The sequence below is a fragment of the Pteropus medius genome, unplaced genomic scaffold (assembly GCF_902729225.1).
Source record: "Pteropus medius unplaced genomic scaffold, Ma_sr-lr_union100, whole genome shotgun sequence".
NCBI lineage: Eukaryota > Metazoa > Chordata > Mammalia > Chiroptera > Pteropodidae > Pteropus > Pteropus medius.
Window position 1 is genome coordinate 5,341,358 of NW_024349801.1, and position 18,332 is coordinate 5,359,689.

General features: G+C 46.9%; 1 protein-coding gene across 1 annotated transcript in view; it reads right to left on the reverse strand.

Annotated features, from left to right (window-relative positions):
* Positions 1-3,845: 3,845 nt before the first annotated feature.
* Positions 3,846-18,332, reverse strand: part of CRISPLD2 (cysteine rich secretory protein LCCL domain containing 2) — a 63,685-nt gene continuing 49,198 nt past the window's right edge. The window contains exons 14-15 of the mRNA XM_039888756.1: positions 14,444-14,577; positions 3,846-6,354 (exon numbers count right to left, since the gene is read on the reverse strand). Coding sequence (XP_039744690.1) covers positions 6,300-6,354; positions 14,444-14,577 — 189 coding nt within the window. The 3' untranslated portion in view covers positions 3,846-6,299. The remainder of the gene's footprint in view (positions 6,355-14,443; positions 14,578-18,332) is intronic.

An 18,332-nucleotide genomic window follows, 5' to 3' on the forward strand; every position in this document is an offset into this window, starting at 1 on the left:
TTAGGAAGATTTCAAAGGTTCAAAACGTGACGGACTGAAAAGGAGAAATAAGATAAGGCACTGAGGGGTTCTGGACCCAACTCCAATGTGGAGAGGGGAAAAATTTTGCCAACACCTCCTCAAGAGAAAAGACAATCAATGGTGACTGACCCCACGATGATTCAGACACAGAAATAAGGTGATATATATCTATGCTGAAGTCATAAAGGAAAATATCTTCAAAATAAATGAAAAAATGAGAAACTGTGCAGAGAATTAGAAAATTAGAAAAAGAACCAAATGGACATTCTAGAATTGAAAAATACAATTGTCCAAAATAGAAGGGACAGAATCAGCTGCCATATTGCTCTTGCCATTGTCCCTCTTCTTTCTCAGAACGTCTGTGACAGGCTGGAGGTGAAGCAATCATCTTTAAACCATGAGGACATATGCCATGCGAGGATGGCAGAGCAGGAAGTGGGAAGGGACCTGGTCAGTGGGTCTTCCCCAGCGCTGTCCCCCTGACCTTCTACCTTCTACGGTGATCGAGTCTCTATTACATGCAGCCAAATACATTTCTAACTGACACTTTAACCACAACCAGAAATTAAATAGCGCCTGAATTATATTTGACAAATATAATCAAATATTATTATATGTAATCACATGTTATTATCTCTTTCAAGTACATCCTAGAAAGAGATGTGTGCTTATTAAATGAGATAGCGTATGCTTGGCGCTCAATCTGGCACATAGTAGGCACTTGGCACAGGTGGATTTCTTCGCCAACTTCCTGTGTCAGGCAAGGAGGGGACAGCGTGTCTAGGCTGGTGACAGTGGCGTGGAGAGGAAACATCTTTGGGACTACAGCCACAATTGGTGAAAGGTGAAAGCAGGTGAACTGGGAGCCTGCTGCTGACAAGCCAGCCCATTCCTGTCCAGTGTGGTGGCTGCCAGGGCACACTGGGAGGCCTCCTGCCCACCTCGGAGCCAGGCCAGGTGCTGACAGAGGGAATTGGTTTAAGGGCCCGTCTCCCTGGTTCTTGGCCGAAGGTTGCTACCAGTTCAACTGGCCAAGATGAAAGAGTAAAAGGAATGTCGTGAGGTTTTCAAAACCTGTGCTTCGGCACCAAATTTATTTTTTTAAGGGTCTAAAAGAGTTTTTAAGCCCCAGTAGCAGTCTAGGACAGGTTTTGGCTTGGTGTGAAAAATTGGAAGGGACCACCTACATAGCTGCAGGGGTTCTGTAATTTTTTTCTTTTTTAGAATGAAGTTGCCATGCCTTGAGGATCCAGGATTGAATAGCTACACACCACCCCTTCCCTGGATTCCCAGGCTCTCCCAGGCAGGACTGATGAGGGAAAGCTTTAAAGCTGATCTCATCCAACCTTCTGCTTCCACCTTCTGCTTGTATTCTTCCACAGATGGGGAGCTCACTCTCTCTTCACATGGACCATTTCATCTCTGGAAAGTTCTGTCAATTAGAATGTCCTTTATTGCATCTGATAGAAATCTGTCTTCCTGTGACAGGCTCCCATTGACATCAGTTCTACACTGCAAAGCAATGAGAATAACCCCAGCAGCTGCGTGTGCATACCAGTGCCGAGCATGTCTCAAGTTTGACCTCATTTACTCCACATAATCACCCTGTGGCGTAGACACTATCATTATCACCCATGTACGGAGGAGGCCGCTGGTGCTCAGAGAGGTTCAGCAACTTGCCCAGTGTCACACAGCTGATAAAGAGTTGAGCTGAGATTCAAACTCAGACATGTCTGAGTCCCAACTCTTAACCCTTACATCATGCCACCTGCTACGAGAACGAATCGTTATGTATTTAAAAACAGCTCTCATGGCCCCTGGTCTTCCTCTCTGCACTCTAAACCTTGCTGTTCTTTCAACAATCGCTTGTGATCGATCTGGGAATGGACGTGTGGCCAGGTTATGACGAAAGAGACTTACAGACAGGCCCACTGGGCGACTCCAGAAAAGATTTTTTTCCCTGATGAAAGAAAGAACACCGTGGGAAGAAGGTTCTTCCACTCCCATCCTTCTTCTTGTCCCACACTCAGTGTGGGGACAGCTTGTGGTGTGGTGCCACTGTGGCCACAGAGGAGCGGGGAGAGGTTTGTAGACATGTTGACCAGGTGTCCTGAAACATGTCTCCCTGACTTCTTCCTTGAGACATCTGGATGTCTTTACAGTGACGATTCTCTCACTGAAACAAGCACTAGAATCCCGCCAGAGGCTTGTTAACACACAGGGTGCTGGGCCACCCCTAGAGGTTCTGACGTGGTGAGTCTGGGCTGGGGCCTGAGAATCTGCATTTCTAAGAAGTCCTGGGGCCATTAGATGGAGTTTCTGTTATCTTCAGCCAAAAAGCATTCCAACCAGTGCAAATAGTTACCATTACCTGGTCAGGTCACTCTCTTTGAAAACTTTTTGTTTGTTTTTTTATCTGTAGCTCACTGAAATTAATCTTTACACAGTTACGAGGTGGCTGTGATAAATTTCCATTTTATAGATGAGCACCTGGGGCTCAAAGAGGCAAAGTGACTTGTTCGAGGTCCTGCAGCTGGTAAAGGGACTCTCGGGTCCATGCTCTCTGTCCCTGTGTCACCTTGTGTTGGAGCACCTTCTGTCAAGGGACCACAGCATTCGACCTGAAGTTACACAAGTCTCACAGATCTTTGCCTCATCTCAGACGAATTCTGCAAAAAGGAAGCACCTTTTTGTCCCCTTTCTCACCACAGCCTCCCCCAGCAGCCACCACAAATTTCACATGCTGGAGGTTTGGGGACAAGAAGCTGGGACACAGGATGGTGGCATCCTGCGATATCAGAACATGGGGAGGTTGAGGAAGGCTGCAGATTCTGAGGTGGGAAGGCCGAGAAGGGAGGCTCTCCAGTGCCCTGGGGTAGTTGCCAGTGCAGGCCAGCGGGAGGGGGTGTGACCTTTCTATGGACTTGACAATGCTTTTGTCAGAAACCAGTGTTTCCCAAACATCAGTCATTATCCATTCTCCGTGATTTTGGCAATCCATCTGCACAATTGCTTACTTAATATTTTAAAATTACCATCTAAAACTCCTTAGCCATTTTTATTCGAGAGGAAGGCTATCTCCACTATCAATGGAAAATAGCAGCACTCGTCATAAATAGAGGGACAATGAAAGCAAAGGCAGAAGGATTGATGGTGAGATGAAAAAAGTCAGCCGGGTGCCCCTGTGTTGAGGCCCTAATCCTTAATGTGACTGAATTTGCAGATGGGGCCGTTAAGAAGGTAATTAAGATTAAATGGGGTCATATGGGTGGGGCCCTGATCCATTAGGACCGGTGCCCTTGTAAGACGAAGCGACAGCAGGAACACATGCACAGAGAAAAGGACACGGAGAGAAGGTGGCCATCTACAAGCCAAGGAGAGAGGCCTCAGGAGAACCCAGCCGTGCTGGCACCTTGATCTTGGCATTTCGATCTCCAGAACTGGGAGAAATAAAATTCTGTCATTTACGTCCCTGGGTCTGTAGTATTTTGTTATGGCAGCTCAAGCTGACTAAGATAGTGACAGAACGAAGTTGAGCCTGTGACCACTCACCACTCAGAGTATGATGTGGGGACCAGCAGTGTCCCTGGGAGCTCCTGAGAAATGTAGACTCTCAGGCCCCACCCCAGACCTGCTGGACCTGAATCTGCATTTTGACAGGTGCCCGCCACCCCCCACATGATTCGCACACTTGAAAGTGACATCACTTCCTATTTATCAGGCTCCTCAAGGCTCCGAAAATACCACAGTAATTAGCAGCTCTGTGCCCGTGTGCTGCTCCATTCTGTAGAATTGGCGTAAACAAAATAGCAAACAGCCTGAGAGGAGCTTTTAAATGGTTTATTTCACAAACTGTTCGGATTTGTCCATAAAATACATGTAATAGAAACGTTTTAGAAATCAAACCAGTTTTATTGAAACAACAGCAATGTGGTCCCTGTTCATGCAAAGCACAAAATTTTTTTTTACAGTAAACGTTTGTACATAGGAAGTAGTAAATACATCATTTTTCATAGAAAAAAAGCACACACATAAGCTGCGGGCTGAGTGAGCCTACAGACAATATGAAATCTCAGGACACGATGGGACAAAAATCTGAAGGAAATCGAAACTTTTCATTTGGGGGGCAGGAGATCTAGAAACACCGTTGGGCTGATTTACCATCTTTTTATGGATTAAGTGCTAATGGCACAATGGACCCTGTTAAACATAAAATTAGAGGTGGTCCCTGATTACAAGGGCTAATCATTTCTAGTCTTACTTTCCATTTTCAGAAGAAAAATGGTTCCAGTTTCAAAATGTTCATGAGAATGAACAGGGCACAGGATCTGGCTGGGGGCGAGGACTTTCTATGCTGTTCGATGGGTTCGCTTTATGAAGTGTTCAGGAACCTGGGAACTTAACTTAAAATAATGGGGTCGACTCACTCCGAAAGCTTCAGATTCTGCCTCGGGCAGGAGGCTTCAAAAGCAAACCCACTGAAAGTCTCCTGGACTGTCACTAGTTTTAAAAGCCCAACCTGGCAGGCTCGCCATAGCCACAGTCGCAGCCACAAAAGGCTGGTGACAAGCCGAAGTCCAGCAGTACAACTCGTAGTATCCAGAAGTTTCCAAGTACTCAGATCTTTGGTGGTAACCAGACACAATATCTGACAGGCTGCCCGAATTCTTTCACTCTGACATTTGGGGTTGAATAGTCAGAACCTATGAATTACTACGAGCCCACAATGCACACAGAAAAAACATAGTCCTGCTAATTTCAGCTCTGTTAAGCTAAGAGCTTCATTGTTTATACGAACTCCCTAAAGGGAGGAGAGGAGAAGCTATTTACCTTCATTTTTTTTGCATTAATTAGGAAGGCACTCAACAATGCACCACCTTTTCTTTTTCTGCTGATTCCTTTGCCTTTGAAATATTTCGATGGAGAGCGAAATCAGATTTGTAACTGGCATTCACAAAAGTGATGCATTGGCCAGCCCGGTGCTGGAGGGTGGAATTTTACCTTCTGTAAAGAGACGCTATTTACAAAAGGGTATTTTATTTCACTGTGGGTTTTTGGTCTGGGCTTATGAAGAACTTTTATAAAGTGATGGAAGCCAGAGAGCACCACACTCCTCGGAGCCTCAGGAACATTTGGCAAGAGCTGTTCCACAAAAACAGGAAGAGAAATCCTTCTAGAGTGTTACCCTCTCTTGTTGTTATTATGCCGCAGGACGGTTTCATAACCACAGACTGTTCCTCTCCGCAGAGCTGCTAACCTCGGCGAGGAAGGTACTAAGGAATCCGTTCCTCCCACTGCTAAAAAAATAGGTCATCCGACGAAAGAGGAATCTGCACGTTTAATGGTCATTTTTAAAAAGCGGCAACCAAATAGCCCTTCTTCGGCTGTTCATAGACGTCTCAGTGGAACCAACAGAGACTAGGAGTTTAAAAAAAAAGTGGGCTTCGAACAGAATTGCTTGCAAAAGCAAAGACCCTGGTGTGAAGTATGACATGTAAACTAGTCTGGCGGGCGCGTGAGCCACAGTGGGTAGGGGGTGAAGTAAGGAACCTGGTTCATTAGTCTTCAACGAGACCAAAGGTCACGGCAGCAAACAGACGGGCCGCGTGGACGAAGGAAAGGACAAAAACAAGATAAATCTCTGGAGTTACTGGTGAACTCTAAATAAACCAGCACTGCTGTATAGAGAACCAGCCTGCTCATGGCAGGACGCTCGCAAGGAGGGTTGCCAGGGAAGAGCCTGAGTCTCACTTCCCCAGCCCCCTGTTCCGGCCCATTTGTCTGACCAGCAAACATTAAACCCATTTTTCTCCATTGGTAGGGACGGACAGTGTTTTTTAATTTTTTAAATAACTACCTTCTACCCCATTCCTGAAACTCCCCCTGCACATGCTCAGAATGCCTCTTCCCACGCCCCTGAACGCCTCGCCCCGTGAGTGCCAAATCCTGTGCTCTCTCCGCGGGTTTTGGAAACCTCTCTCCGCCCCACTCAAAAGAACACATGAGAAGAACCATCTCGCGTGACTGCCCGTATAGGGAGGGCATCCATATGGAGACCCCCGGGCCGCGGCAGGACCCACTGGGCGTCCCGCCAGGATGCTGTTTCTCCACGGTACCGAGATGAAACAAAGGCATGAAGGATGTGACACTGAAAATCGCTCCAAGGAAGTTTCCTGCCTCTCCATATCCCCACCCACCCCAAAAGGATAAAATAAAAATAAAAAGCAAGAACCCGAAGCCTTTTCTAGAAGACCCCCCTGCTCCCCAGCACCAGAAGTTCACTGCCTGACAGCGAAGATCCGGAAGGCCTTTCCATCTTGAGGGGTCTTCAAGCTGAAAAAGAAGGGAGAAGGCATGTTATCTATAGAGGGAGGACTTTCTGTAGGGACTCGAGCTGGGAAGGGGGAGCAGAGTGCCCCTCATGTCCCAGTGGTGGAAGAACCATGGCCAAGGGACACTTCCTTCCCCACAGCTGCTGGAAACAGTCTGCCCCAGCCAGGTACAGCCGGCAAATTCCATTCTCTTTGCAAAAGGGCCTGGGTCTGAATCTAGGTCAGGGTTGTTAAGTTATTTTCTTTTAACTCTGGGATTTATTGGCCCCAGTCTGTCTGAATTGAACTCACTCTCTGAGACTTCTGCCTGGATTTTGCTGCCACCTGTCAACCAAAATAGCAGCCATCTGGTTGACAGATTAATAGGCTGGTATTATGACAATAAAGCATGTGTTGATGTTATTGAAATGGCACACCAATTGTGTTCAGATTTTGCACTGAGCACTGCGCAGAGTACTCTGTATACGCTCTTTACTTCTTCCTTGGGTAGGTGTCATTAGCATCCCTAGTTTGCAAGTGAGGAAACAGAGGTAAGGAGAAATCAAGTGACTTACCCAAGGTCACACAGCTAGTAAAAACTATCCTCTCATGATAGGAATGAATTCTTTCAGCTTACCAAAGAGTGTTTTTCTTTTATTTTTTTTAACAGCTTTATTGAAGTAGAAAGAGCCATGAAATTTACCCTTTTTAAAGGTTCAATTCAATGATTTTTACCGATTTATAGAACTGTGCAATAGTCTCCACAATCCAATTACAGATCATTATAATCAACCCCAAAGTGCTTTCATGACCATTTATAATAAATTCCCCCTCTTCCCAGGCTCTGGCAACTTCTTTCTCTATGGATTGGTCCATTCTGGACATTTCATATAAATGGAATCATACGATGTAGGTGGCCTTTTACGACTGGTTTCTTTCTCTTAGCATGTTGTTTTTAAGGATCATCCATGTTGTAGCATCAGTCAGTACTTCATTCCTTTTTATTGCCAGTAATATTCCATTATGTGGATGGACCACATTTTATTTATCTGTTCCACAGTTGATGGACAGTTAGAGTCTTTCCACTTTTGGCTATTGTAAATAATGCTGCCATGAACATTTGTGCACAAGTGCTTGTGTAGACCTACGTTTTCAATTCTTTGAGGTGGATACCTAGGAGCAGAATTGCTGGATTGTATGTTAATTGCATGTCCAACTTTTTAAAAAACCACCACGATGTTTTGCACAGCGGCTACACCATTTTATATTCCCACCAGCAATCCACGAGGGGTCCCAGTGGGACTAAAGTTTGTTATTGTCTGTCTGACAGCCATTGTTAGTGGCTTTCTGTACATAGAGAGCTTTTTTATGCTTTTTATGCAACTGCATAGTAGTCCTTTTTCTTAAAGTATTATAATATAGCTAACTGGTCCTTTTAAATAGATATTTAGTTGTTTCTAATCTTGTGCTTTTGCAAACTATGCTGCTACAGAGAACAACTTTGTCCCTGACTTTTTGCATATGCATGAGAGTGCCTGTGGACAAGCTCCTAGGGGCGGAATTGCTGCATCAAAGGATGTGTGTGCATTTGTCATTTGGCCAGCTTGCCAAATTGCCCTCCATAAAAGTTGTGCCAATTGACAACTCCGTCAACCGTGCATGAAGCAGCCTGTTTAACCCTCATGCTTGCCAGCACAGCATGTCATTTAGCTCTTTGTCTTCTAGCTTTATGTCTCAGCCAATCTAAACAAGGGAATGGCATCCAAATATAGTTTTAACATGCATTTCACTCATTATGAATGAGGTTAAGCATAAGAGGAACAACCCAGCCATGATTTCAGCGTGATCTCCTTAGAGTTCCTCCTCCAGAGGAGAGGGACCCAGACTGAAAACTGCTGGACTAGACATATGGCCTTTGCCCTCTCAGACTGCTTAGTAAGGCGAGCAATCCTCAGGGAACAGGCTGCTGGGAATTCCTATTTTTTCCCCTATTTTCCCATGACAGCTACATGCTTTTGGCTACCCTGCGATCGAACTTTTGAAACATGGATCACATAGGAGCCCTTGGCGAGATGGGGCTGTGAGGAAAAGCCAAGAGCCCAGACGGAGCAGAATGCTCAGCCGAGGTGGTCTCCATGCCAGCTGTCCCCACTGGACCGCATGGAGGAAGAAAGCGGCCGTGCAGGGGCTGGGGTTACCCCGGCTGCCCTGCTGGTTTCCGGGAGGCTCCGATTCCAGAGCCTTCCTCAGGCCTCTGGGCTGCAAGGTTTCCCTGGATTCTCTGCCCAAATGAATAGTCTGGGAGAACCACCCAGAGCCGCAAGGCACTTGGCTCTTCCGTGTGGTGGGCAAGCCACACTGGGGAAAATTACCAGGGTTTATGTCTCCTCCGACTTACTGCTGGAAATTCTATGGATGGGGCAGTGGGTTCTCCCAGGGACAGGAGGCTGTTCAGGCTATTGTCCCCATAGGTACCCCAAGGTACCTGGACATCTTGCCTGGACCTACCAAGCACCCCCACTGAACAACTTGTCCACCCTGGAGGCAAGAGCAGGCCCACTGGACTCAGTATGTGCTTCTTAACACGCCAGACAGTGTGCTGATGACACTGAGCGTGTTGATGCGATAGCACCAGATGTCAGTTCCAGGTCTGGGTTGCTCAAAAAGCCTTTGGCGGGCCCCCATTTGTTCATATCCTGAGCATTTACTAAGCACCAGTTCTACTGTGTAAGTTGGCAGTTGTGCATGTTTGATGAAAAATGAGTGTGAATTTGGTAAATTACAAAATAACCTACTTTTCTAAACCTTGCCCTCTGATTCCGTTTTTGGGTTAGCTTATAACTCCCACATATGTACAAAGGGAGTGGAAATTGGCACAGCATTTCTGGGCAATTTTCATAAAGGGTCTTAAAAATCCCTCAACCAGTTCTGAACGAATGGCCGAACTCAACAATCTGTCATTCAGCCCATGTTTACTGAGCACCTACCATGTGCCAGGCACTGGGTTGGGTGTTAGGGACATGCGGTTACCAAAACTGATGGGAGTCTTGCCTTCTTTAGCTTATAGTCTGGGGGTGGGAGATAAACAGATAAATATGTATAAGCAATAATTTCAGAGAGTGGTGGTTCCTTGGAGGAAAATAAAATCCGGGGCAATGGGATCAGACCAGGTCTGGGAAGAGGAGCAGGGCAACTGCAGACTCAACAGTAGGAGAATGCTTGCTTCCTCAGAGAGGTGGCATGTGTGTGTAGGTCTGAATGACAAGGGGGACCAAGCCACAGGAATATATAGGAGCTGGGAGGGTCCAGGGTCAGATAAAGTTGGTGCAAAGGCCCTGAGGTGAGAATGATCTTGGCATGTTCAAGGAACACAGAGAAGTCTATAATGAGGAGGGGCGGTACCAAGAGAGGGCAGAAAAGCGGGCAGTGTTGGATCAGGGGTGACCTTGCATTGAAAGGTGAGGGGATCTTCTTCTTAGGGCAATGAAAGGCCACTAGGGGCAGGGTTTAAACAGGAGAGAGTCACACTGTGCATTACATAAAGAGATCGATTTGGCAGCTTCGGCTATTCTACTAAGAGGAAGTTACCTAAAAAAAAGGTGTCAGGAAAGTACACGGGCTTGTGCAAAGATGTTCGTTGCAGTGTTGTTTATTACAGTAAAAGAAAAAAGGAAACAACACAGATGTCCATCAGCTGGGTAAAGAAATGATGGGCTCGCCACACAAGGGAACAGCGTGCAGCCACCGAGATGATGGCACAGCTACATCGGACTGACTAGGAAAGACCTTTGCAGCCCACTGCTGACCAGAAAGAGATAAGTAATAGAACGATGCAGATACTATGATCCCACTGTTATAAAAACATAAAAAATAAGGTGTTCATGTGTAAACAGGAAAAATCTGGAGAGAATCGCATAGTGTATAGTGGTCCTTTCTGGGTGTGAAATTTTAGTGATAGTAATTTCTTAAAATCAGTTTCACTATTTCTTAAAGTTTCTGTAATCTTATTTTCAAAAGAAGGGGAAAAGAAAGGAAGAAAGGGAGAGGAGGGAGAGGAGAGGAGAGAAAAGAGGGGAGGAGAGGAAGGAAGGAAGGAAGGAAGGAAGGAAGGAAGGAAGGAAGGAAGGAAGGAAGGAAGGAAGGAAGGAAGGAAGAAATAAAGAGAAAACCCATGCAAAAATTCCCTGTAGAACTGGGGAAGAACCTGAATTAGTCTGAGAAGATTCTGGGAAGTTCCCTTCAGCTGACTCAGCTCATGAGGAACCGCTGATCTACTTGATGAGCTGTGACAAAGGTGCTCTGGGATATGTCATGACTGTAGTCTCAGATGATGTCACCATCTCTGTCCTGGTTAAGGATTCCCAGCCACTCGCCTGCTCCTGGGGCTAACACTCCTCTGTGTCAGGAGCTCTGCCAAACACACGCACATACTACACGACAGATGCTGCCTCAGTTTTTTAAGACATCATCTTACCCATCCATTCCTTGCAGTAACCCCACGAGATCTCTCAAGTTCTTCCCACTTACAGAAAGGAACCAAGGCTCTGAGCAGTGATACAATTTGTCCCAAATGAAATACCTGTTTCAGGTATAGCTGGGATGTGGACCCAAGTCTGTCAAGACTCTGGGACCCCTTTCTAATCATTATCCTAAATGAATGGGCTGTGGCCATGCCATCCTCAAAGATGATATTGGCTAACCCTAGATTGCAATGGGGGGCTCAGATGCTAGGAGCCCCGCAGGAGGCAGGTGCCTGTAGGTCCACGAGAAGCTGCAAAGATATGACTGTGTCCTGGAGGTTCACCCTTGCCAGTGAAAATTACTCAGGGAGGAAGTGGTCACCATTTAGTACCACATAACACGGACTGGATTTAAAAAAAAAAAAAGACAGCTGGCAGTTCCAGGAGCAGGGTGACCTAGAAGGGACCAAAGAATTGTCGATGTCATTGTTGGCATATTTCCCAATCTTCTTGTGAAATAGGTTTTAAAAAATGGTTTTGGCCTAGGAAAAAATCCTGAACTGATATTCATCCAGATGTCCAGCTTCTTCCTGAGAATATTCAGACAAACCCCATTCCCAACATCAAAAGCTCTTCCTGACACTTTTCTCTTCTTCTGCTATCCTTTGTGGCATGTGTGTGAGAGAGAAGGTGCCTGTCTTCTTATGTTGTCCCAATTCTGCACGGCCACCTTTCAAAACGTTCAGGAAATCCTCTTCTAGAAAAAGGTCATTGCTAAACCACTGCCTCTTTGAAGCAGAACCAACTTTCGGCCCCTGTGCTGAGTGCTCTGTTCAGAAGAGTTTTGTTGGTTTGTTTGATTGATTGAAGGATTCCGTAAATTTAGAACATATTTTGCTGTGAACGAGTTACAGTATGGCCAGTGCCCACATCTTCCTTGGGACCAACTGTGACCACTCTAGGGTCCCAGCAGATGTTGGGGACAGTGCTACCCTGCAGCCCCATGTCGGTTCTCACAATTCCTGATGGGAACAGGCTCCGGGGAAATTTCTTAGCCCTGGGCTCCGTGTAGAGGGTTGCTGAGGTCCTATCTAAACAAGGGGAGGTCGGGGCATGGCCACGCCAGAGATGTCCGTATATCTGCTCGAGCCATGTCACCAGGAGGTGCCTCTGAACAGTAAGAAGGTGTCTTGCTTGTTGTGCTCAGCTCCCTGCACCTCCCTCCCTGTGCTTTTCTACTAAAAAGTCCTTGTTTCTGCATCATCTGTCCCCCTACTAGATAACAAGTCCCACAAGGGCAGAGGTCAGGCCATGTGTACCCTGCTGGGTCCCAGTGCCTGGGACATCTTAAGGGCTCACCAAGTGTAAGACATCTGATAGGTGAGAGCGTGTTGGAAGGATAGAGACAAGGAGGAAAGAACGAATTCCTACAAGAGGCTTTCCTCCTTGTTCTCAAAGATAATCTCTGTAGGCTATTTCTTATAGTATTATGACCCTATGTGAAAAGAGCCATAGTGTCCTGAGGTTTGACCTCAGAAGTTATGTCACAGCTACAAGGGCCACAGGATTTATCGGACACTTACTATGAACCACCAGTAAGCACCTGGCACACACTGTCCCATTTCATCCTCCTGGCAGCCATCTGACAGAGGAGGCACTCAGGCTCAGGGAGACTGCCTACCCAAGGACACACAGTGCAGCAAGGTCCCAAATGCCATCAGACCCTACATGCCCTCCAGGCCTAGCTTCTTCCCTCTGTATGTGCAGGGTGGACTCTGTCATCTTGGTGCCATGGATCCCAGCAGGTCCTGGTACACCGTGAGTATGTAGTAAGGGAATGACTCTTAATGGCAAAATATCAGAATCACGTATAGCGCTGACTGCATATGCCAGAGGCGCGGTCACCTTCTATCATCCTTACAGGAGCAGTTGTCATCCTCCAGTGTGCTTCAGGACCCCTGGGAGGCACGTCACACTCACAGCCTGCTGAGCCCACTCCCAGAATTTCTGATTCAGCAGGTTGGAGGTGAGCCTGAGAATCTGCTTTCCTAGGGAGCCCACTGTGAGACACCGAGCCCCCCTTACCACCACTCAGGGGGCAGGAGCTGGCTGATTAATAGTGCAGTGGGCGTCAGCCACTTTGGGCCTGGGAAAGGCTGCCTGCAAGATACTCATAATGACAGTGGCAATTCAGGTGGGTCCCTCGGAAGAGGGAAAGAACGACGGGCCTCCCCAGACTGGAGGAGTGAAGGGGATGACAGTAGGAGAAAATGTCAATTCTGGGACCCTTTCTTGGTCCCCTGCCCTCCCCAGACTCCCACTTTTGGGGCCACACAGTAAGCCCTTGTCACAGCCCTCGGGGAACTGCTGTGACGTCCTCAAGGATAATACAAGTAGAGAACAAAGGCAGACCTGTCGGCATCTCAGAACAACTGTTTCTCTTAAAGGGGTCCAAAGAGCACAACGGATTGGTGTCTTGGGATTTTTTTCCAGCGTGGCCAGGAAATTCCACCTCATCAGCTGCTTCATTTCCCTCCCATTAAATCAATGGAATTTCCCTTCATTAAGCTTTTCCCAAACAAAGGTTGCAAATGTTGAGGGAGAAATTGCAAACGCTGTTAACTCTAGCTGTTTGGGGCTGATGGCAGTGACCGTGCAGGGATCCTTGGGAAGAACTGTGTGTGATTCAGTGACTTGATTCCGCATTGTCTTCACATATAGCACCATCCTGAGGCTCAAAAGTGTCCCAGGGAGATGGGAGGATGGAGCCAGGTGCCAAGCTCTGTGGAGCCATGAAAGCTTAAACTTCAAAGTCCTTGGCACATTTGTGTTCTTGATTTTATATTTCTTTTCTAAAGAGGGCCCCTTATATTTAAAGACTTCAGCATTCCTCTCTGTTATGGACTAAACCGTGTCCCCCCTCCAAATTCACAGATTGAAGTCCCAACCCCCAGTAGCCTCAGAATGTGACTGTACTTGGAGATTGGGCCTCTAAAGAGGTAATTAAATTAAAACGAGGTCCTTAGGGTGGGCTCCTATCCTACATGACTGATGTCCTTCTAGAAAGAACTGGGCATCATCTCAATGAATCCTTCCGACAAGGAAGTAGAGACTGCTGTTATTCCCATATCACAGGTGAGAAAACCGAGACGCAAAGAAATTAGGCGGTGAGCTCAAGGTCATGAAGCTGGTAAGATGCAGAGCCTAGGTCTGTTGGACTCTAGACTCTATGTTACTATGTTATTATGCAGCCATATATAATGACTATGTAATTATAATTTGATCCCATTGTTTTGTGTGTGTGTGTTGGGGGTGGGGGATGCACACACACATGACCAGAGGGATATGCACCAAAAATCTAACAGTTACTCCCCCCGTTGACAGGTTTTGAACAATTTTTTCTCTGTGGGCTCATCTGAGGTTTCTAAATTTTCTACAAAATCATGCATTGGTAATAGAAAGAAAAAAGTTCTTATTTTGAAAAAAGAAAGAAAGAGACGTGAACAGGCTTGTCCTGGATGTTCTGGTAAGAATTAATGCAAGTCTGCCCAAGTTTTATTTTAAAGGCACTGTCTTAGGCCCTCCTGCCAGGACCCCCAGGGACCACCCCCGCTGGCTTCGGGTGTTGAGAGTCGGAGAATGCATCCCTACCTTTCAGACTGGACCCCATTCCTGAGCGAGCCCACGTACGTCTTCTTTTTATCAACAGGCATCACGTCCACGTAGCCCCCACTTTCATTCCTGATGACTCCTGCGTGCACGGCTGTCTTACAGATGCTCGAAGTCTGAAAGCACAGGAAGAGCAGTGATCACCATCAAGGAGGATGGGCTCACGGGTGACGCCCCGCTGGGGATCAACCATTACTCGGCGGCCTGGTTGGTGGAGTGCGGGCCATGTCAACCCCAAAGCAATGACTGTCACCACCTTGATTCTTCAGTGGTCTTTCCAGAGAGACCTGGCATCATTCATTCATTCCTTTGTTCATTTGCTTGACAAATATTTTCTGAGCCTCTACTATGGCCAGGTTCTGTCCTAGATGCAGGATGATTCCTCAGAAAACCAAATAAAGACCCTGCCTTCATAGAATAGAGGGAGACAAGTAAACAAACACACAAACAAGTAACTCGAGCTATGAAGAAAGTAAAACCAGATCATGAGATAAAATGACCAGGAGGGGGACAATTATAGAACAGTTAATCAAGGAAGACTGCTCCTGCTATGACCTTTGAGCTTAGATCTGAGTGACAAAAAGGCACTGGCCATAGCCATGGGACTCTCTCTGGGCACAGGAACTGAGGCAGAGGGAGCAGTTGGAGCTAAGGCCCTGGGGTCCTGTCCAAGGAACAGAAAAAGGCCTTGGGTGGCTGGAATATAGCGAGTCAGGCAAAACGTGATGAGAGAGGTGAGAGGTGGGCAGAGGCCAATCGGGTGGGCCTGTGAGGACCACAGTGGGAGTCTGGGTTTACTCTAGGTGTCAAGGGAGCTGTTGGGTTTCAAACAGGGTCAAGGTGTGTTGTTTTCTAAAGTCAACACGTAGTCCAGTCCCTGCATAATAAAACCCTTGAGTTAAACTTTCATTAGGGCCTTAACTTATCCAATAGAAAAAATGGTCCTCAGATCGGGTTGTCTGGGAGTAATGAATCCAGTTCATTCAGGGTGGACTGGCTGGTACTTGCTAAAAGATGCCAGCGCCTGGGCCTCACCCTGACCCACAGATTCAGAATCTCCCCAGATGAGGGCCGAGTGATTCTGACGCATACTCAAGGTTAAGAACCAGGTAGGTAACACCCTCCTGCCTCTTCTGTGATCCTTTCATCTGGCCTGTGCTAAAATCTGACAATGGCCTTGGCAGTGATCTCAGCCCTCGCAGCAATTCAGAGCCACCCACAGCATCGGATCACGATGACAGGTCCAGACTCCCAACCCCTCCCGCTCCCACCAGATTCAGCTGCTCTGGGGTGAAGCCCAAGATTCAGTACTTTAAACACTCATCGGGAAATTGTCAGGTGCAGCCAGAGCTGCACGGATGGGCTGAGTTAACCCATTTGTGGGGTGAACGGCCTCCTTCAAGGTAAACAGAGCTAACGCTGACACTGAACATGTTAAATACCAGGGCCCGGGCTGATGGCCTTTTGCTTGTTATTTAATCTTCCATTGAGATGAGCAACTACTGTTATTCCCATTTTACAGGTCAGAAAGCATGGGTTTAGCAAGATTCGATAATTTTGCCAACCATAAAGACAGTTAATGGTTCAGTAGAGATTCCGACTGAGGTCTGGCTGAGTGTGAAGTTTGTGCTTCTATGATCAGTAGAATAATGGCCCCCAAAACACCCATGTCCTAATCCCGAGAAACCTGTGACTATGTGACCTCATGTGGCAAAAAAACAAAAACACAAAAACGAAAACATAAACAAAGAAAACTTTGCAGTTGTGACTAAGTTAAGGAGACCTTGAGATGCGAGTGTCCTGGATGATCCGGGTGGCCCCAGTGGACTCACAAGGGGCCTTACAAGAGGGAGGTGAGAGGCAGAGAGAGGCAGCATGAGAAGGACCTGGCCGGCCAGGGCTGGCTTTACAGAGCGGGGGAGGGGCCGCAAGTCAAAAAGTAGGGGCAGCTCTAGAAGCTAGAAAAAACAAGAAAATTGATTTTCCCCTAGAGCCTCCAGCAGGATACCTTGATATTAGCCCAGTGAGACCTGTGTTGGACTTCTGACCCCCAGAACCATTAGAGAATAAATTTGTGCTGTTTTAGGCCACTAAGTTTGTGGTCATTTCTTACAGCAACTGATACTGCTTCTTACAACAAAAATGTCCCATTTATTAGGTCCCTTGAGCTTGATGACTTCCAATTACAAGTTTCCCCTGTCTATCTGAAGGTAGAGGGTTCCTATGAAACCTCCCATAGTTGAAATGGCAGAAAGTGAAGAGTATATCTAGTTTTCCGAAAGTTCACATTATGTGAACTTTTGGAAAGCGGGGGATACCTATATATAGAAAATAGAGTTACTCATAGAATGGCCCCAGTGACACCTGGTGACATGCTCAACCGGACTGATGGAGTCAGCCGCTCAGTTCAGCTCGGCAACTAACCAACTTAAAGATAAAAAGCCAGACCCGATATCTACAGGGCAGGAAGACTAACTGCAGTTCTGCCTCACTCGTGACCTAGTGACTTGTGGCTGTGGCCATCGCAGAGGGGTGAGCCTCTGGACTCCATGTGTGTCAAGGGTGGACAGGGTGAACAGGGTCTGGTTGTGCTTTATGCCATCCCTGTGTGGTACAAGAAGTGGGGGACACAGGCCTCTTCTAATCATGTCCTGAGTTGGAAAACTTAAACACCACCAAGGCAGTAGGTCACTCAGCAGGAGAGTGGGTCTGGGCTTTCTCTCCATGCCTACCCCGCTGCACAGTACCTGGGACCCAGTAGCCACCTGTGGAGTGACCAAGCTTCCAACCACTGGTTAACAAAGCCAGCATCTCTTTCACGAAAAGAGCAAGAATGTGAAGAAGACAAATCCTGTATGATTCTACTTACATAGGTATAAAAAGGCGTCAACTTCACAGAAACAGAAAGCAGAATGGCAGTTCCCAGGGGCTGGGGGAGGGGGAATGAGGAGTCGCTGTTCAGTTTCGGATTTGCAAGATGAAAAACTGGAGATCTGTTACCCAGTAACGTGAATATACTCAACACTACCAAACAGTACATTTATACCTGGTTAAGAGGGAAACTTTTATATTATACGTATTTTACCACAATTAGAGAAAGAGATAAAGAGAGAGGAAGAGAAGGAGAGAGAACGCTAATCCCCTAACCTGGAGGAGAATGTTTTCTAGAGGTCATCTGTGCTCGGTCCAGCCTCTGTCCCCGAGTTCCTTTGTCCCCCCCATCCTTGCCACTGTCCCTGGCCCATCTGCGTTTGGAAGATGTCTCCCGAATTGCCTTTTGAATGGGACAAGCAACCTATCTAGCCCTTTCCTAACACCAGACATGAGAGAATGAGTTAAAATAGGCTCTTTTAAAATCTGAACTATTACTGGAGCAGGTGCTTGTTAACTGACCAGAAGTTAACGGCAGCCTGCTCAGAAACTGCGACCTCCCCTCTCAAGGGATCCGCCCCTCAGATTGTCAGCGACTGCCTTGTCCTTCAAAACCCAGGTCATTCCAGAGAAGCTAATGGTTTTGTATCAGGAGAAAAATGCTTCACAGCAGAAGGCCCCTCCCCACTTGTTAATATTGCTATTGGAAAGGTGGAGGGCCTCAGAGCCAACACGCACATTCATGTTGAAGACTGGAGAACTGGATTTCTTGCTTTCCGTGACTGATTTACCTGGGTAATTGAAGGCCAGTTTTTTTTTTGTTTTTTTTTAAACCCCACATCAACACATCTTGTCTTCTTTAATATAAACGAATGAGGACAGGATTCCATAGCCTAAAGTGGCCTCCTGGGAGTCTGCGAGGCTCAGAAGTTACAGGCAGAACTCTGTGAGCCAGTAGGGTCAGCAAGAACCTTCTTGGGTTCAGCGCTGAGCCCAGGGA